Source organism: Amblyraja radiata, chromosome 31 (genome assembly GCF_010909765.2).
Source record: "Amblyraja radiata isolate CabotCenter1 chromosome 31, sAmbRad1.1.pri, whole genome shotgun sequence".
NCBI classification, from domain to species: Eukaryota; Metazoa; Chordata; class Chondrichthyes; order Rajiformes; family Rajidae; genus Amblyraja; species Amblyraja radiata.
This window is the reverse complement of record NC_045986.1, coordinates 25,755,362-25,776,385: the sequence shown is the minus strand read 5'-3', so window position 1 is coordinate 25,776,385 and position 21,024 is coordinate 25,755,362. Positions and strand designations below refer to the sequence as shown.

General features: G+C 42.4%; 1 protein-coding gene across 1 annotated transcript; it reads right to left on the bottom strand.

The window, feature by feature from the left end:
- Positions 1-215: 215 nt before the first annotated feature.
- On the bottom strand, positions 216-12,534 carry LOC116990299 (mucin-3A-like). The gene has a single exon (XM_033047807.1). The coding sequence runs from the start codon at positions 12,522-12,524 to the stop codon at positions 216-218; it is 12,309 nt and encodes a 4,102-aa protein (XP_032903698.1). The 5' UTR covers positions 12,525-12,534.
- Between the last annotated feature and the right edge of the window lie 8,490 nt (positions 12,535-21,024).

Genomic DNA, 21,024 nt, shown 5'->3' with positions numbered 1-21,024 from the left:
ATGTTGTTCCATGAGTTTGTGTTGACTGCTCTGTACTTGATGAATCAAGTGCTGTTGGCTGTCTTTCCGAAGAGGACATTGTGATTCGAGATGCCTCTGTAGTTGGATGGGATTCCGATGAAGTTTCAGTTGTCACTGATGCTTGTGCAGATGTTGAACGTGTTTCTGACGGGGATTGAGTATCCAATGAAAATGATGAGGTTGTGGAGTGGGATTCAACTGGCGACACAGTGACTGATGAAACTTCTGTTGAGCTTTGATGTGTTTGCGTTGAATGCTGCGTGCTTGACGATTCCACTGTTGTTGGGTGTGTTTCTGATGAAGGTTTGTTTGTGGATGTTTCTGTTGTTGGATAGGTCCTCTGCTGAGGACTGAGTTGGCGATGATATTGGTGTTGTTGTTAGGTGGGTTTCAGATGGGGACACACTAACGGATGAAGCAGTTGTCAATGTTGGATATGCTGTTGTTGGAAGCTCTGTTGATGATGATTCCTGTAATGTTGTTGGATGTGTTTTTGATGAGGACAAGGAGCTTGAAGGCAGTTCTGTGGTCTGATGGCTTTCTGAGGGTGATTCAGTTTTTGATGAAACCTGTGTCGATGTGGAGTATGTTTCTGTTGAGGACTCAGTTACCTGTGATAAACTTGATGTTGTTAAATGTGTTTCTGAAGAGGACTCAGTGACTGATGACACATTGGTTGTGCTTGGATTGGATTGTGATGATAGTTCAGTTCTTGAAGATTGCTGGGTTTTTGGAGTTGTTTCCAGAGAGGATGTGGCAATCGTGGATGCTGCTATTGTAGGATGTGATTCTGATGAAGGTTCTGTTGTTGAGGAAGCTTTCACTGATGTGGAATATGATTCCGTTGAGGAATCTGTTGTGACGGAAAATTGCGTTGTGAAATGTGGTTCTGAAACGGTCACACTTTCTGAAGAATTCTGTGTCGTGCTTGCATTGGTTTGTGTTGAATGCTCCGTTCTTATTGATTCCTGCGTTTCTGACCGTGTTTCAGCTGTGGACAATGTGGTTGCTGATGCCTGTCTAACATTCGGTGTTGGTGAGGAAAGTTCTGTTGTGGATAAGCCTTCTGTTGTGCGTGGGTAGGTTACTGATGGAGGCTCCGTTTCCTTTGAGATTGGTGTTGTTAAATGTGTTTCTGTTGTCAAAATAGTTTCTGTTGAAGCTTGCATTGTCTTTGGATATGCCGATGTAAAAGGTTCCTGTGTATTTGTCTGATGTGTTTCAGGTGAGGAGTCAGTGATTGATGATTCTTCTGTAGTTGGATGTGTTACTGTTGCAGATTTGTTGGAGGATGTGATTTGCGATGATTGAGAATAAGTTACCGCTGAGTTCTCAGTGACCGAAGGTGACGTTGTTGCTGTTGCGAGGGTTTTTGATGAGGACGCACTTTCTGAGGGAATTTCTGATGTTGTTCCATGAGTTTGTGTTGACTGCTCTGTACTTGATGAATCAAGTGCTGTTGGCTGTCTTTCCGAAGAGGACATTGTGATTCGAGATGCCTCTGTAGTTGGATGGGATTCCGATGAAGTTTCAGTTGTCACTGATGCTTGTGCAGATGTTGAACGTGTTTCTGACGGGGATTGAGTATCCAATGAAAATGATGAGGTTGTGGAGTGGGATTCAACTGGCGACACAGTGACTGATGAAACTTCTGTTGAGCTTTGATGTGTTTGCGTTGAATGCTGCGTGCTTGACGATTCCACTGTTGTTGGGTGTGTTTCTGATGAAGGTTTGTTTGTGGATGTTTCTGTTGTTGGATAGGTCTCTGCTGAGGACTGAGTTGGCGATGATATTGGTGTTGTTGTTAGGTGGGTTTCAGATGGGGACACACTAACAGATGAAGCAGTTGTCAATGTTGGATATGCTGTTGTTGGAAGCTCTGTTGATGATGATTCCTGTAATGTTGTTGGATGTGTTTTTGATGAGGACAAGGAGCTTGAAGGCACTTCTGTGGTCTGATGGCTTTCTGAGGGTGATTCAGTTTTTGATGAAACCTGTGTCGATGTGGAGTATGTTTCTGTTGAGGACTCAGTTACCTGTGATAAACTTGATGTTGTTAAATGTGTTTCTGAAGAGGACTCAGTGACTGATGACACATTGGTTGTGCTTGGATTGGATTGTGATGATAGTTCAGTTCTTGAAGATTGCTGGGTTTTTGGAGTTGTTTCCAGAGAGGATGTGGCAATCGTGGATGCTGCTATTGTAGGATGTGATTCTGATGAAGGTTCTGTTGTTGAGGAAGCTTTCACTGATGTGGAATATGATTCCGTTGAGGAATCTGTTGTGACGGAAAATTGCGTTGTGAAATGTGGTTCTGAAACGGTCACACTTTCTGAAGAATTCTGTGTCGTGCTTGCATTGGTTTGTGTTGAATGCTCCGTTCTTATTGATTCCTGCGTTTCTGACCGTGTTTCAGCTGTGGACAATGTGGTTGCTGATGCCTGTCTAACATTCGGTGTTGGTGAGGAAAGTTCTGTTGTGGATAAGCCTTCTGTTGTGCGTGGGTAGGTTACTGATGGAGGCTCCGTTTCCTTTGAGATTGGTGTTGTTAAATGTGTTTCTGTTGTCAAAATAGTTTCTGTTGAAGCTTGCATTGTCTTTGGATATGCCGATGTAAAAGGTTCCTGTGTATTTGTCTGATGTGTTTCAGGTGAGGAGTCAGTGATTGATGATTCTTCTGTAGTTGGATGTGTTACTGTTGCAGATTTGTTGGAGGATGTGATTTGCGATGATTGAGAATAAGTTACCGCTGAGTTCTCAGTGACCGAAGGTGACGTTGTTGCTGTTGCGAGGGTTTTTGATGAGGACGCACTTTCTGAGGGAATTTCTGATGTTGTTCCATGAGTTTGTGTTGACTGCTCTGTACTTGATGAATCAAGTGCTGTTGGCTGTCTTTCCGAAGAGGACATTGTGATTCGAGATGCCTCTGTAGTTGGATGGGATTCCGATGAAGTTTCAGTTGTCACTGATGCTTGTGCAGATGTTGAACGTGTTTCTGACGGGGATTGAGTATCCAATGAAAATGATGAGGTTGTGGAGTGGGATTCAACTGGCGACACAGTGACTGATGAAACTTCTGTTGAGCTTTGATGTGTTTGCGTTGAATGCTGCGTGCTTGACGATTCCACTGTTGTTGGGTGTGTTTCTGATGAAGGTTTGTTTGTGGATGTTTCTGTTGTTGGATAGGTCTCTGCTGAGGACTGAGTTGGCGATGATATTGGTGTTGTTGTTAGGTGGGTTTCAGATGGGGACACACTAACAGATGAAGCAGTTGTCAATGTTGGATATGCTGTTGTTGGAAGCTCTGTTGATGATGATTCCTGTAATGTTGTTGGATGTGTTTTTGATGAGGACAAGGAGCTTGAAGGCACTTCTGTGGTCTGATGGCTTTCTGAGGGTGATTCAGTTTTTGATGAAACCTGTGTCGATGTGGAGTATGTTTCTGTTGAGGACTCAGTTACCTGTGATAAACTTGATGTTGTTAAATGTGTTTCTGAAGAGGACTCAGTGACTGATGACACATTGGTTGTGCTTGGATTGGATTGTGATGATAGTTCAGTTCTTGAAGATTGCTGGGTTTTTGGAGTTGTTTCCAGAGAGGATGTGGCCATCGTGGATGCTGCTATTGTAGGATGTGATTCTGATGAAGGTTCTGTTGTTGAGGAAGCTTTCACTGATGTGGAATATGATTCCGTTGAGGAACCTGTTGTGACGGAAAATTGCGTTGTGAAATGTGGTTGTGAAACGGTCACACTTTCTGAAGAATTCTGTGTCGTGCTTGCATTGGTTTGTGTTGAATGCTCCGTTCTTATTGATTCCTGCGTTTCTGACCGTGTTTCAGCTGTGGACAATGTGGTTGCTGATGCCTGTCTCCCATTCGGTGTTGATGAGGAAAATTCTGTTGTGGATAAGCCTTCTGTTGTGCGAGGGGAGGTTACTGATGGAGGCTCCGTTTCCTTTGAGATTGGTGTTGTTAAATGTGTTTCTGTTGTCAAAATAGTTTCTGTTGAAGCTTGCGTTGTCTTTGGATATGCCGATGTAAAAGGTTCCTGTGTATTTGTCTGATGTGTTTCAGGTGAGGAGTCAGTGATCGATGATTCTTCTGTCGTTGGACGTGTTACTGTTGCAGATTTGTTGGAGGATGTGATTTGCGATGATTGAGAATAAGTTACCGCTGAGTTCTCAGTGACCGAAGGTGACGTTGTTGCTGTTGCGAGGGTTTTTGATGAGGACGCACTTTCTGAGGGAATTTCTGATGTTGTTCCATGAGTTTGTGTTGACTGCTCTGTACTTGATGAATCATGTGCTATTGGCTGTCTTTCCGAAGAGGACATTGTGATTCGAGATGCCTCTGTAGTTGGATGGGATTCCGATGAAGTTTCAGTTGTCACTGATGCTTGTGCAGATGTTGAACGTGTTTCTGATGGGGATTGAGTATCCAATGAAAATGATGAGGTTGTGGAGTGGGATTCAACTGGCGACACAGTGACTGATGAAACTTCTGTTGAGCTTTGATGTGTTTGCGTTGAATGCTGTGTGCTTGACGATTCCACTGTTGTTGGGTGTGTTTCTGATGAATGTTTGTTTGTGGATGTTTGTGTTGTTGGATAGGTCTCTGCTGAGGACTGAATTGGCGATGATATTGGTGTTGTTGTTAGGTGGGTTTCAGATGGGGACACACTAACAGATGAAGCAGTTGTCAATGTTGGATATGCTGTTGTTGGAAGCTCTGTTGATGATGATTCCTGTAATGTTGTTGGATGTGTTTTTGATGAGGACAAGGAGCTTGAAGGCAGTTCTGTGGTCTGATGGCTTTCTGAGGGTGATTCAGTTTTTGATGAAACCTGTGTCGATGTGGAGTATGTTTCTGTTGAGGACTCAGTTACCTGTGATAAACTTGATGTTGTTAAATGTGTTTCTGAAGAGGACTCAGTGACTGATGACACATTGGTTGTGCTTGGATTGGATTGTGATGATAGTTCAGTTCTTGAAGATTGCTGGGTTTTTGGAGTTGTTTCCAGAGAGGATGTGGCAATCGTGGATGCTGCTATTGTAGGATGTGATTCTGATGAAGGTTCTGTTGTTGAGGAAGCTTTCACTGATGTGGAATATGATTCCGTTGAGGAATCTGTTGTGACGGAAAATTGCGTTGTGAAATGTGGTTCTGAAACGGTCACACTTTCTGAAGAATTCTGTGTCGTGCTTGCATTGGTTTGTGTTGAATGCTCCGTTCGTATTGATTCCTGCGTTTCTGACCGTGTTTCAGCTGTGGACAATGTGGTTGCTGATGCCTGTCTAACATTCGGTGTTGGTGAGGAAAGTTCTGTTGTGGATAAGCCTTCTGTTGTGCGTGGGTAGGTTACTGATGGAGGCTCCGTTTCCTTTGAGATTGGTGTTGTTAAATGTGTTTCTGTTGTCAAAATAGTTTCTGTTGAAGCTTGCATTGTCTTTGGATATGCCGATGTAAAAGGTTCCTGTGTATTTGTCTGATGTGTTTCAGGTGAGGAGTCAGTGATTGATGATTCTTCTGTAGTTGGATGTGTTACTGTTGCAGATTTGTTGGAGGATGTGATTTGCGATGATTGAGAATAAGTTACCGCTGAGTTCTCAGTGACCGAAGGTGACGTTGTTGCTGTTGCGAGGGTTTTTGATGAGGACGCACTTTCTGAGGGAATTTCTGATGTTGTTCCATGAGTTTGTGTTGACTGCTCTGTACTTGATGAATCAAGTGCTGTTGGCTGTCTTTCCGAAGAGGACATTGTGATTCGAGATGCCTCTGTAGTTGGATGGGATTCCGATGAAGTTTCAGTTGTCACTGATGCTTGTGCAGATGTTGAACGTGTTTCTGACGGGGATTGAGTATCCAATGAAAATGATGAGGTTGTGGAGTGGGATTCAACTGGCGACACAGTGACTGATGAAACTTCTGTTGAGCTTTGATGTGTTTGCGTTGAATGCTGCGTGCTTGACGATTCCACTGTTGTTGGGTGTGTTTCTGATGAAGGTTTGTTTGTGGATGTTTCTGTTGTTGGATAGGTCTCTGCTGAGGACTGAGTTGGCGATGATATTGGTGTTGTTGTTAGGTGGGTTTCAGATGGGGACACACTAACAGATGAAGCAGTTGTCAATGTTGGATATGCTGTTGTTGGAAGCTCTGTTGATGATGATTCCTGTAATGTTGTTGGATGTGTTTTTGATGAGGACAAGGAGCTTGAAGGCACTTCTGTGGTCTGATGGCTTTCTGAGGGTGATTCAGTTTTTGATGAAACCTGTGTCGATGTGGAGTATGTTTCTGTTGAGGACTCAGTTACCTGTGATAAACTTGATGTTGTTAAATGTGTTTCTGAAGAGGACTCAGTGACTGATGACACATTGGTTGTGCTTGGATTGGATTGTGATGATAGTTCAGTTCTTGAAGATTGCTGGGTTTTTGGAGTTGTTTCCAGAGAGGATGTGGCAATCGTGGATGCTGCTATTGTAGGATGTGATTCTGATGAAGGTTCTGTTGTTGAGGAAGCTTTCACTGATGTGGAATATGATTCCGTTGAGGAATCTGTTGTGACGGAAAATTGCGTTGTGAAATGTGGTTCTGAAACGGTCACACTTTCTGAAGAATTCTGTGTCGTGCTTGCATTGGTTTGTGTTGAATGCTCCGTTCTTATTGATTCCTGCGTTTCTGACCGTGTTTCAGCTGTGGACAATGTGGTTGCTGATGCCTGTCTAACATTCGGTGTTGGTGAGGAAAGTTCTGTTGTGGATAAGCCTTCTGTTGTGCGTGGGTAGGTTACTGATGGAGGCTCCGTTTCCTTTGAGATTGGTGTTGTTAAATGTGTTTCTGTTGTCAAAATAGTTTCTGTTGAAGCTTGCATTGTCTTTGGATATGCCGATGTAAAAGGTTCCTGTGTATTTGTCTGATGTGTTTCAGGTGAGGAGTCAGTGATTGATGATTCTTCTGTAGTTGGATGTGTTACTGTTGCAGATTTGTTGGAGGATGTGATTTGCGATGATTGAGAATAAGTTACCGCTGAGTTCTCAGTGACCGAAGGTGACGTTGTTGCTGTTGCGAGGGTTTTTGATGAGGACGCACTTTCTGAGGGAATTTCTGATGTTGTTCCATGAGTTTGTGTTGACTGCTCTGTACTTGATGAATCAAGTGCTGTTGGCTGTCTTTCCGAAGAGGACATTGTGATTCGAGATGCCTCTGTAGTTGGATGGGATTCCGATGAAGTTTCAGTTGTCACTGATGCTTGTGCAGATGTTGAACGTGTTTCTGACGGGGATTGAGTATCCAATGAAAATGATGAGGTTGTGGAGTGGGATTCAACTGGCGACACAGTGACTGATGAAACTTCTGTTGAGCTTTGATGTGTTTGCGTTGAATGCTGCGTGCTTGACGATTCCACTGTTGTTGGGTGTGTTTCTGATGAAGGTTTGTTTGTGGATGTTTCTGTTGTTGGATAGGTCTCTGCTGAGGACTGAGTTGGCGATGATATTGGTGTTGTTGTTAGGTGGGTTTCAGATGGGGACACACTAACAGATGAAGCAGTTGTCAATGTTGGATATGCTGTTGTTGGAAGCTCTGTTGATGATGATTCCTGTAATGTTGTTGGATGTGTTTTTGATGAGGACAAGGAGCTTGAAGGCACTTCTGTGGTCTGATGGCTTTCTGAGGGTGATTCAGTTTTTGATGAAACCTGTGTCGATGTGGAGTATGTTTCTGTTGAGGACTCAGTTACCTGTGATAAACTTGATGTTGTTAAATGTGTTTCTGAAGAGGACTCAGTGACTGATGACACATTGGTTGTGCTTGGATTGGATTGTGATGATAGTTCAGTTCTTGAAGATTGCTGGGTTTTTGGAGTTGTTTCCAGAGAGGATGTGGCAATCGTGGATGCTGCTATTGTAGGATGTGATTCTGATGAAGGTTCTGTTGTTGAGGAAGCTTTCACTGATGTGGAATATGATTCCGTTGAGGAATCTGTTGTGACGGAAAATTGCGTTGTGAAATGTGGTTCTGAAACGGTCACACTTTCTGAAGAATTCTGTGTCGTGCTTGCATTGGTTTGTGTTGAATGCTCCGTTCTTATTGATTCCTGCGTTTCTGACCGTGTTTCAGCTGTGGACAATGTGGTTGCTGATGCCTGTCTAACATTCGGTGTTGGTGAGGAAAGTTCTGTTGTGGATAAGCCTTCTGTTGTGCGTGGGTAGGTTACTGATGGAGGCTCCGTTTCCTTTGAGATTGGTGTTGTTAAATGTGTTTCTGTTGTCAAAATAGTTTCTGTTGAAGCTTGCATTGTCTTTGGATATGCCGATGTAAAAGGTTCCTGTGTATTTGTCTGATGTGTTTCAGGTGAGGAGTCAGTGATCGATGATTCTTCTGTAGTTGGATGTGTTACTGTTGCAGATTTGTTGGAGGATGTGATTTGCGATGATTGAGAATAAGTTACCGCTGAGTTCTCAGTGACCGAAGGTGACGTTGTTGCTGTTGCGAGGGTTTTTGATGAGGACGCACTTTCTGAGGGAATTTCTGATGTTGTTCCATGAGTTTGTGTTGACTGCTCTGTACTTGATGAATCAAGTGCTGTTGGCTGTCTTTCCGAAGAGGACATTGTGATTCGAGATGCCTCTGTAGTTGGATGGGATTCCGATGAAGTTTCAGTTGTCACTGATGCTTGTGCAGATGTTGAACGTGTTTCTGACGGGGATTGAGTATCCAATGAAAATGATGAGGTTGTGGAGTGGGATTCAACTGGCGACACAGTGACTGATGAAACTTCTGTTGAGCTTTGATGTGTTTGCGTTGAATGCTGCGTGCTTGACGATTCCACTGTTGTTGGGTGTGTTTCTGATGAAGGTTTGTTTGTGGATGTTTCTGTTGTTGGATAGGTCTCTGCTGAGGACTGAGTTGGCGATGATATTGGTGTTGTTGTTAGGTGGGTTTCAGATGGGGACACACTAACAGATGAAGCAGTTGTCAATGTTGGATATGCTGTTGTTGGAAGCTCTGTTGATGATGATTCCTGTAATGTTGTTGGATGTGTTTTTGATGAGGACAAGGAGCTTGAAGGCACTTCTGTGGTCTGATGGCTTTCTGAGGGTGATTCAGTTTTTGATGAAACCTGTGTCGATGTGGAGTATGTTTCTGTTGAGGACTCAGTTACCTGTGATAAACTTGATGTTGTTAAATGTGTTTCTGAAGAGGACTCAGTGACTGATGACACATTGGTTGTGCTTGGATTGGATTGTGATGATAGTTCAGTTCTTGAAGATTGCTGGGTTTTTGGAGTTGTTTCCAGAGAGGATGTGGCAATCGTGGATGCTGCTATTGTAGGATGTGATTCTGATGAAGGTTCTGTTGTTGAGGAAGCTTTCACTGATGTGGAATATGATTCCGTTGAGGAATCTGTTGTGACGGAAAATTGCGTTGTGAAATGTGGTTCTGAAACGGTCACACTTTCTGAAGAATTCTGTGTCGTGCTTGCATTGATTTGTGTTGAATGCTCCGTTCTTATTGATTCCTGCGTTTCTGACCGTGTTTCAGCTGTGGACAATGTGGTTGCTGATGCCTGTCTACCATTCGGTGTTGGTGAGGAAAGTTCTGTTGTGGATAAGCCTTCTGTTGTGCGTGGGTAGGTTACTGATGGAGGCTCCGTTTCCTTTGAGATTGGTGTTGTTAAATGTGTTTCTGTTGTCAAAATAGTTTCTGTTGAAGCTTGCATTGTCTTTGGATATGCCGATTTAAAAGGTTCCTGTGTATTTGTCTGATGTGTTTCAGGTGAGGAGTCAGTGATCGATGATTCTTCTGTAGTTGGATGTGTTACTGTTGCAGATTTGTTGGAGGATGTGATTTGCGATGATTGAGAATAAGTTACCGCTGAGTTCTCAGTGACCGAAGGTGACGTTGTTGCTGTTGCGAGGGTTTTTGATGAGGACGCACTTTCTGAGGGAATTTCTGATGTTGTTCCATGAGTTTGTGTTGACTGCTCTGTACTTGATGAATCAAGTGCTGTTGGCTGTCTTTCCGAAGAGGACATTGTGATTCGAGATGCCTCTGTAGTTGGATGGGATTCCGATGAAGTTTCAGTTGTCACTGATGCTTGTGCAGATGTTGAACGTGTTTCTGACGGGGATTGAGTATCCAATGAAAGTGATGAGGTTGTGGAGTGGGATTCAACTGGCGACACAGTGACTGATGAAACTTCTGTTGAGCTTTGATGTGTTTGCGTTGAATGCTGCGTGCTTGACGATTCCACTGTTGTTGGGTGTGTTTCTGATGAAGGTTTGTTTGTGGATGTTTCTGTTGTTGGATAGGTCTCTGCTGAGGACTGAGTTGGCGATGATATTGGTGTTGTTGTTAGGTGGGTTTCAGATGGGGACACACTAACAGATGAAGCAGTTGTCAATGTTGGATATGCTGTTGTTGGAAGCTCTGTTGATGATGATTCCTGTAATGTTGTTGGATGTGTTTTTGATGAGGACAAGGAGCTTGAAGGCACTTCTGTGGTCTGATGGCTTTCTGAGGGTGATTCAGTTTTTGATGAAACCTGTGTCGATGTGGAGTATGTTTCTGTTGAGGACTCAGTTACCTGTGATAAACTTGATGTTGTTAAATGTGTTTCTGAAGAGGACTCAGTGACTGATGACACATTGGTTGTGCTTGGATTGGATTGTGATGATAGTTCAGTTCTTGAAGATTGCTGGGTTTTTGGTGTTGTTTCCAGAGAGGATGTGGCAATCGTGGATGCTGCTATTGTAGGATGTGATTCTGATGAAGGTTCTGTTGTTGAGGAAGCTTTCACTGATGTGGAATATGATTCCGTTGAGGAATCTGTTGTGACGGAAAATTGCGTTGTGAAATGTGGTTCTGAAACGGTCACACTTTCTGAAGAATTCTGTGTCGTGCTTGCATTGGTTTGGGTTGAATGCTCCGTTCTTATTGATTCCTGCGTTTCTGACCGTGTTTCAGCTGTGGACAATGTGGTTGCTGATGCCTGTCTACCATTCGGTGTTGGTGAGGAAAATTCTGTTGTGGTTAAGCCTTCTGTTGTGCGTGGGTAGGTTACTGATGGAGGCTCCGTTTCCTTTGAGATTGGTGTTGTTAAATGTGTTTCTGTTGTCAAAATAGTTTCTGTTGAAACTTGTGTTGTTTTTGGATATGCCGATGTAAAAGGTTCCTGTGTATTTGTCTGATGTGTTTCAGGTGAAGAGACAGTGATCGATGATTCTTCTGTCGTTGGATGTGATACTGTTGCAGATTTGTTGGAGGATGTGATTTGCGATGATTGAGAATAAGTTACCGCTGAGTTCTCAGTGACCAAAGGTGACGTTGTTGATGTTGCGAGGGTTTTTGATGGGGACGCACTTTCTGAGGGAATTTCTGATGTTGTTCCATGAGTTTGTGTTGACTGCTCTGTACTTGATGAATCAGGTGCTGTTGGCTGTCTTTCCGAAGAAGACACTGTGATTCGAGATGTCTCTGTAGTTGGATGGGATTCCAATGAAGTTTCAGTTGTCACTGATGCTTGTGCAGATGTTGAATGTGTTTCTGATGGGGATTGAGTAACCAATGAAAATGATGAGGTTGTGGAGTGGGATTCAACTGGCGACCCAGTGACTGATGAAACTTCTGTTGAGCTTTGATGTGTTTGCGTTGAATGCTGTGTGCTTGACGATTTCACTGTTGTTGGGTGTGTTTCTGATGAAGGATTGTTTGTGGATGTTTGTGTTGTTGGATAGGTCTCTGCTGAGGACTGAGTTGGCAATGATATTGGTGTTGTTGTTAGGTGGGTTTCAGATGGGGACACACTAACAGATGAAGCAGTTGTCAATGTTGGATATGCTGTTGTTGGAAGCTCTGTTGATGATGATTCCTGTAATGTTGTTGGATGTGTTTTTGATGAGGACAAGGACCTTGAAGGCACTTCTGTGGTCTGATGGCTTTCTGAGGGTGATTCAGTTTTTGATGAAACCTGTGTCGATGTGGAGTATGTTTCTGTTGAGGACTCAGTTACCTGTGATAAACTTGATGTTGTTAAATGTGTTTCTGAAGAGGACTCAGTGACTGATGAAACATTGTTTGTGCTTGGATTGGATTGTGATGATAGTTCAGTTCTTGAAGATTGCTGGGTTTTTGGAGTTGTTTCCAGAGAGGATGTGGCCATCGTGGATGCTGCTATTGTAGGATGTGATTCTGATGAAGGTTCTGTTGTTGAGGAAGCTTTCACTGATGTGGAATATGATTCCGATGAGGAGCGTGTGGTTGCTGATAATTCTATTGTGAAATGTGGTTCTGAAACGGACACACTTTCTGAAGAATTAAGTTTTGTGCTTGTAATGTTTTGTGATGATTGCTGGTTTCTTGGTGTTGTTTCTGGAGGGGAGCTGCCTCTTGTGGGTGATTCTGCTGTTGGAGATGATTCTGAGTTTCCTTCTTTTGAAGGATTTGATATTGATGATGCTTCTGTCATTTGGTTGCTTTCTGATGTTGAATCCCTTCTTGTCATGAAATTTGTGGCTGATGAATGTTCAGCTATCAATGAAAATGGAGATTAAATTAATTTTGGATGGAGACACAATTGAAAATATTGTTGAAATTAAAGTCATTATCATAGTTATAATCAAGTAAACAGACCTTTCTACCCAATTCATCCATGCCGACCAAGGTGCCCTCTAGTGAATGAAGTAATGTTTGGAAGGAATTAAAAATATTAAAGTTAATCAATTGTGTTTCAGTCCTTTGTCACCTCTGCCCTGCTGTCGGTTCTGAATGGTCATGTGGAATCACAGGACTCCAGTGTCAACTCCATATGACTCAGCAGAAACCGAACTCTGTGCATAAGGTTAAAAGGTCAGAAGTGATAGGAGCAGAAGTAGGCCATTAGGCCCTACAAGTCGACTCTGCCATTTAATCATGGCTGATCTATCTCTCCCTCCTAGCCCTTCTCCCTTTAACCCCTGACACCAGTACTCATCAAGAATCTATCTATCACTGCCTTAAAAATATTCAGCCTTCTGTGGCAAAAAAATCCACAGATTCACCACCCTCTGACTAAAGAAATTCCTTCTCATCTCCTTCCTAAAGGAACGTCCTTTAATTCTGAGGCTATGACTTCTAGTCCTAGATTCTCCTCATTCACTCTATCCAAGCCTTTCACTATTCAGTAGGTTTCAATGAGGTCCCTCCTCATTCTTCTAAACTCCAGCGAGTACAAGCCCAATGCCGTCAAATATTCATCATATTTTAACGCACTCACTTCTGGGATCATTCTTGTAAACCTCTTCTGGACTCTCTCCAGAGCCAGCTCATCCCTCCTCATATATGGTGCCCAAAATTGCTCAAAATACACCAAATCCAGCCTGACCAGCGCCTTATAAGAGCCTCAGCATTACATCTCTGTTTTTGTATTCTAGCCCTCTGGAAATAAATGCCAGCATTGCGTTTGCCTTCTTTGTGCACAGGTTCAGAACTTATTTCTGTTGAAATGTTTGAGCATAACTCATTCCATAGGGAAATAATGGCAGAAGCCAACAATATTCACTTTGCATGAGGGGACAGATATACGGGTTTTGTATGATGTTACTTGCGAAGAAGAATTTTTTTTCAGATGTACATTTTAGGTGTCTGATTTAAACTTCTAATTTTCTTTAGTGTCAGATTCTTGTATTCTAAGATTTCTGTAATGTAACGTATTCTCCTCTGTGAAGACATAATCTAAGGACTTATTTTATTCTTTTTGCCATTTTTCCTGTTCCCGTTGTGTTTTCTCCTGAAAAAAGGACACAAAGTGCTGGAGTACCTCAGCGGGTCGGGGACATTTCGGGTCAGGGCCCTTCTTCAGACTGATTCAGTCCGAATAAGGATCCTGACCCGAATCATCACCTATCCATGTTCTCCAGGGATGCTGCCTGACCCGCTGAATTACACCAGGATTTTGTGGGGGATTTTGTAAACCAACATCTGCCGTTTCTTGTTTTTATATTTTCTCCTGTTTTTGTCTGTAAGGGACCTATATTTGACTTCACTAATCTTTTTTCTTTTTACATATTTGTAGAACCATTCACCATCCACTTTTATATTCCCAGTAATCAGTTGTGATATTTATAAGGAATTGAATTTTCGCCGCATATCCAGGTAATAGACCTGCACATTGAATTTGTAAGTTCATCAAGGCTGCTGAATGAATGGTTATTTGTCGCATGGACTGAATATTCATGCAGAGGGTGGTGGGCCTATGGAACGAACAGCCAGAGAAGGTAGTTGAGGCAGGTACTATAATGGCATTTAAAAGACATGGATACAAAATTGAAGAAAAGGTTTGGAGAAATATAGGCCAAACACGGGCAAATGGGACTAGCTTAGATGGAGAATCTTGGTCGGCATGGACAAGTTGGGCCAAAGGATCTTTTTCTGTGCCATATGACTTTATGAACCAGAAATATGAAATTCCTACTTGCTGCTGCTTTACAGGCTAAATAAAAACAATAAATGTACAATAAATTATCGGAGACATAAAAAACTGCAGATGTTGGAATTTTCAGCAAAACATAAAATGCTGGAAGGACTCAGTGGGTCAGGCAGCATCTGTGGAGGGAATGGATAGTCTAAAGAAGGATCCCAACTTAAAACGCCATCTGTCCTGCTGAGTTTTTCCAGCATGTGTTTTGCTCAATATTCTAAGTAAACTGGACCATGAACGCTCAAACACTTACTGCTGGAAATCCACTGGAGCTGAGTAAGCATATTAAAATCTAACAAACATTTCAGGTTCCTGAAGGGAAACCGCAAAATATGCAAACTGGGTTTGAAACTGAATAAAATGCTTAACAGGTTGAATCTGTTCAAAGCACTGAACAGTGTAGCAAAAGAAGTTTAAAAGGATAGCCTTCCCTACTCTCCCTTCTACTGTTGACTCTATTATGAACCATACATTGAAAAAAATCAGTCTTTAACTTCCATTTGTAAAGAATATAGGCCACTGGTGTGAACCACTGATGTGAATATGTTCCTGGTGATTGAATGTGCCCAGATTTCCTGCTTATATTGTACTGCAGCCATGGTGCCCACACTACTGAGGAATTCAGTGTACATAATTTACAGATAACTATCCTCAACTCACTGCATTTCTTCTCGTTGGAGATATTGTAGATCCTCTTTGCACCACTCTACGTACTCATTATTTTCAATAAATTGTCTTTGTTTGCTCTGAGTCATATGCCCCGCGTCATTCTCCTCTGTACCAACCTCGTTAGATGACCTAATGTTCTTTGTAAACGCCCTGTTTAAATAATTAATTGTATTAGCAACTGGTATCGCTATTACATCAAATTATTTTCTGTGTTTGATAGAACCTGCCTGATTGGCAGTTGATCCCAGTTCAGGTGACTGCTCCAGGACAAGGAAGGACACTGATCAAGTTATAGCCTTGGATCTAATCAAAAATGGTTGAAGGGAGTTTATATAAAGAGTTACTTGCATTTTTAGAACGTGCTTCATCGCAGCAAGTCCCAAAGTGGTTATTGCAACAGTTTTGAATTGTCGTTTATGTTGTGATGCAGGAAACAGACCTAGAGATTTTCACAGAGCTAAATCCCTCAAGCAGGATTTGCAAATGACCAAATTATTCATTTTTACTAATGTTGTTTAAAGATAGTTTTTAACCCAGGAGAAGTAATTACCTTGATCTTCTTCCAATAATATTGTGGAATCTGAGAGGGAGTGGGGGCCTTGGTTTACTATCTCATCATAGAACATAGAACAGCACAGCACAACAACAGGCCCTTCAGCCCACAATGTCTGTGCCGAACATGATGCCAAGACCAATTCTTATCTACCTGCACATAATCCATATCCCTGCACATCCATATCCAACAGTTTCTGGGATGCCACTATCGTATCTGCCTCAACCACTACCCAAGGCAATACGTTCCAGGTATTGAGTCTCGATTGCCACCACAGAATCTTTTGTCTGGACTCCAGCACTGGAGTGCTACAATGAGGTAGGGAGGAAGATCAGGAAGATCCTTAACATATGAGAGGTCTTTAAAGAAGCTGTTCTTGAATGTGGTAGACTGTGCTGACAAGCCTTTATATCAATTGGAGAGGGGAGAAAAGAGAATGACCAGGGTGTGAGTGGACTGTGATTATGTTGGCTGCTCACCCGAGGCAAATGGTAGAGTGACCCACCCATTCTGACGTGACTCAGTAATGCTGGAATGAAGGGCACCTGTTTCATGGAGCTTGTATTTCTTGGAGAATCTGACATAATTCACGTTGGTGTGGGTTTATTCATTCCATCTCATTGCAGAACTGGGTGACCACAGGGAAAGCTATTGGCTGAGATGTTTCTCCCTGACCACAAACACAATGGAGTTCATGATTCAGAGTTTCCATCGCACATTGCAATCTACATTATTCCACCCTGGCCAGCTTACATCCAGCAGACGTTGTGCCTGTGAGCACGGGCCACAGCCCACTTGTGAATATAAACAGATACCACTCAGCACACCAGGCAGTGTGTGGGGAAAGAGAAACAGAGCATATATTTCGGGTAGAAGGCTCTTGTCAGATTTCCAACATCAGCAGTTTTGTGACTTTCACTTCTTGAGGAATGCTGTCATTTGTGTCAATATTAACGGAACAATTACCGGAGTTGGGTGGGGCCATTTCTGTGACATAAATAATTAATTTATAATTCCTGGTGCCAGGCACGTGCCTTCTGTTCCCTTGAATTTTGAAGATGGAAGTCTAATTTGATGATGGGGTTGAAATGAGAAGAGGGTTTAGAAGGGTGGGTGAAGACTTTCCCAAGAATGCACAGCCATTATCTTAGAATACGTTCAGGGGTGACAGCAAGAGAACTTTGTCACAGGGCTAGTGTAGTTATAATCTGGAGCTAATTTCCACAAATGTTTGAAGTGGAACTGGAGATTTTAAAACTAAATTCAATATAATTTGGTTGAGGGAGATGACAAGATTGTAAAGTGAAGAAAAGCAAAAAGAAGTTGAGGCCTTGATATAATTAAATGACAGAAAGGCCATACATATTAGCTCATGCAGAGGACAATATTCTGACATGTATGAGTTAAAGAACATAGCCTGATGTCTGAGAACATAGAACTGTACAACATAGGAACAGGCCCTTTGGCCCACACTATCCATGCCGAACATGATGCCAACACGTGATCCATATACCTCCATTCTCTGCATATCCATGTGCCTATCTAAATGCCCCTTAAATGCCACTGTCATATCTACCTTTACCACCACCCCCTGGCGGCATATTCCAGGCATCTACCACCCTCTGAATCAAAAATGTGCCCTGCACATCTCCTTAAACTTTGCCCATCTCACCTTAAAGCTATGTCCTCTTGCCTGGTATTAAGTTTGGATTTTAAATAATTGTAGAATTTCTTACAAAGAACCGCCTCTGGAATATCTTGTTTGCTTTCCCTCTGATGCTCTGTAAGCAGCTACCATTCCTGATCCCGGTTCTAGTGTTAAACGGTCGCTGATTATCTGAAGAATAGAATATTCCACGCGTTGAGTTGTCTGAGGTATTAAAAAATCGGGTTGGGGAGAATGAGTGACTCCTACAGGGAACTTTGGAGATTGGGAGGAATGAATGAATGATACAGAACAAAGACACGAGGACCAGGGAACTTGGGGCAGTCAATAGAAGTATCTTGAGGGCAATCAGCATTACGATCGAGGTGATGCTGAATGTCCTAACGTGCATCAAGGCAGACAACTCTCCTGGGATTGATCAGATATATCCAAGGACACTGTGGGAAGATAGAGAAGAAATTGCAGATGTCCGGGCTGAGATATGAACCATGATTAAATATGAGTTAGATGCTGGTCGACTGGAGGGCGGCAAATGTTCGGCCTCTATTTATTGAGGGTTGCAAGGAAAAGCCTGGAAATTATGGGCCTGTGAGCCTACCATCTGTGGTCGCAAAGTTACCAGGGCATTCTGAGGTATAAGAAATGCATGCATTTAGATAGACGAGGACTGATTAGGGATAGTCACCACAGTTTTGTAGATGGGAGATCGTGTCTCACGAATCTGAATGAGTTTTTGAAGATATAATCATAAAGTTGATGACGGCAGAGATGTAGATATTGTCTATATGGATTTCAGCAAGGCATTTGACAAGGTACCGCATGGTAGGCTGCTTTGGAAGATGACATCAAATGGGTTCCAGGGTGAGCTAGCCAACTGGCTAGAAAATTGGCTTCATGGAATGCAGCAGAGGTTGATGGTAGAAGGTTGTTTTTCAGACTGGAGGCCTGTGACTAGGGGTTTGCCTCAAGGATCAGTGCTGTGCCCATTGCTTTTTGTGGTTTATATCAATGATTTACATGAGAACGGACAAGGCAGGAATAATACGTTTCCAGATGATAGCGCATAGTGGAGGGTATTGTCGATAATAAAATTGGTTATCAAGGTTAAATGAGATCTTAATGCTGGAGTAACTCAGCGGGACAGGCAGCATCTCTGGAGAGAAGGAATGGGTGACATTTTGGGTCGAGACCCTTCTTCAGACTGAGAATCAGGGAACGAGGGAGACTACAGATATGGAAGGGTAAGGTGTGAAAACAACAGATCAAAGCGGACGATAAGGAAATGTAGAATGATTCAGTTAGATGAGGGGAAGGTGACAACGAGGCATACAATCAGGAAAATTAATCAGAAGGACAGTGAAACTAGTCATAGAACTAGGGTGAGAGAGGGAAAGCAAGTGTTACTTGAAGTTAGAGAAATCAATATTCATACCGCTGAGTTGTAAGCGGAATCTAATCAGCAACCTTTTCACAAAGTACATGTAATGAGCTGCCAGAGGAAATAGTTGAAGCAGAAACTATAACAACATTTAAAAGACATTTGGACATGGATAAGAATGATTTAGAGCACATGGGCCAAAAGCGGGCAGGTTGGACTAATGTAGCTGAGGCACCTTGGTGGTCATGGGCAAGCTGCTCCGAAGGGCCTGTTTCCGTGCTGAATACTCTGACACTATAACAACAATGATAAAGTAGGAATTATAAAACAGAGATTGAAAGTGGGTGACCATGCCTGAGGTGAATTGTGAGAGGGGTGAATGACCTGTCCTTAACATAGCCATCAAATACTCTTAAAATCAGCATGTCACGCTTCTCCTCTCTGAAGGAGCTAATCCATTTGCTGATAAGAGATTTTGCTGATAGACTGTTCCACTTTAACATTATGTGTTGATAAAAATTCCATTTGAAGCTGCAATTTTCATCAAAGTCTGTCAGGTATAGAGTCATACAATATGGAAACAGGCTGTTTGGCCCACCGAGCTATACTAATCCAATTTCCCAGCATTTGGTCTATGGTCCTCTTTGTTGTGGAGTTTAAATGTTCGTCTTTTAAATAAGGTGAGAGTACCAGCCTCCACCATCACAACAGTTAGTACTTTCCAGATTTCAATCACCCTCAGGGAGAAAAAATACTCTCTCATTCTCCTAGCTCTTCCCGTTGCCTTCTGGTTCAGATGGCCTACTAAAGGAAAAGGATTCTCACGATCCATCCTCATATTTGATCATGTGTCCTTTCAACCTTCTCGAAGGAAAACAAAAGAGGAGACACAAGGAACTGCAGATGCTGAAATCTTGATCAAAATGCAAAGTGCTGAAGAACTTAGCAGGTCAGGCAGCATGTGTACAAGGAATGGACAGATTATGTTTTCTGGTGGGACCCTTGTTCATACTAATCGGAAAAAAAATATTATAGAAAACAAGCCCAGTCTATCCAGTCCTTCTCATGGCTAAATCACTCCATCTCAGGCAACATCCGGGTGAATCTCTTCTGCACCATCTCCTGAGCAATCACATCCCTAGTGTGGTGAACAAATGGTCACTAAATTCTACATCTCAAACCAGCTGCATATTTCTCCCAGACACAAATCATTTACCACAATACACAGGAAAAATGCATTCAAAAATAACTTTCAAAGTAATAGTTACTAAAACAATAAAAAGAAATACAGTATGTACATCAAAATACTAAGCGCATAACGCAGCAGCAGCTTCAGAATTCAGTAACTTTATTGACGTAAATCAGTAAGTCTTAAGAGGAAACAGAACTTAAATAAACATAGCATGCAATAGATTAAAAATGTTTAAATCTTAATCCCTTCTTCAGATAAGAGCAATTAATAACAGCTGAAAATCAATAGCTTATTTTGACATAAAAACATAGAATGGCAGAAATGCCCAGCAGATCAGGCAATGGCAGTACAGAGAAATGTTGAACTTAGTGAATGTCAGTGATATGCAAGTGTGATGGGAAGACAAGATCAAAGCCTGTGAAAGGGGTAAAACAATAAATGATAACAGGGATGATGGTGCAAGGCAAAGGAATGGTAGCGGAATCAGTAACAAGGTTAGAGCGAGTCTTGAAGGGATGGAAGTGGAAATAGCAGAATCATTCTCAACCTCAGTGTTGAGCCCAGAAGGTCTTATTGAAAGTTTATGTCGAGCTTCATTGGAACCATGCAGGAGAAAGAGGACGGGAGTTGAAGTGAGCAGAAGATTAAAGTGACGCATGACCAGGTCACAAGTGTGCACTTGTCATTCTACATGTGTAGAACATCATAAGAGGAACATGTGGTATTCTAACAAGAAGTAAAGCACAGTTTCTCCTGAAAGAGGTGTTTGGGCCCTGGACAATGCAAAGTAGAAGGTGAAACAGGTGTTTCATCTCCTGCATGTACATACCATAATAGGTCAGGAAGTAAAGAGGGTGTTGGGATCATTGACAAGTGGACCAGCTTGGCTCGGAGTGAATGATCCCTTTGGATTGGTGAAAGAGGAGGGGAGGGGAAGATGTGTCGAGTGGCCTCACACTGGAGAAGGAGGATACTCAACTGAATGTGTAAAAGGGAAGAACCAGATATGAACGAGTGAGAGCAAATGAAGAAACCAAGTGCTGGTTTAAAAAAAAAGACAGAAAACGCTGGAGTAACTTAGCGGGTCAG

What these genes read in the sequence shown, in the direction of transcription:
- LOC116990299 (XM_033047807.1), bottom strand. Translation starts at nt 12,524, where the DNA reads ATGACAAGAAGGGATTCAACATCAGAAAGCAACCAAATGACAGAAGCA.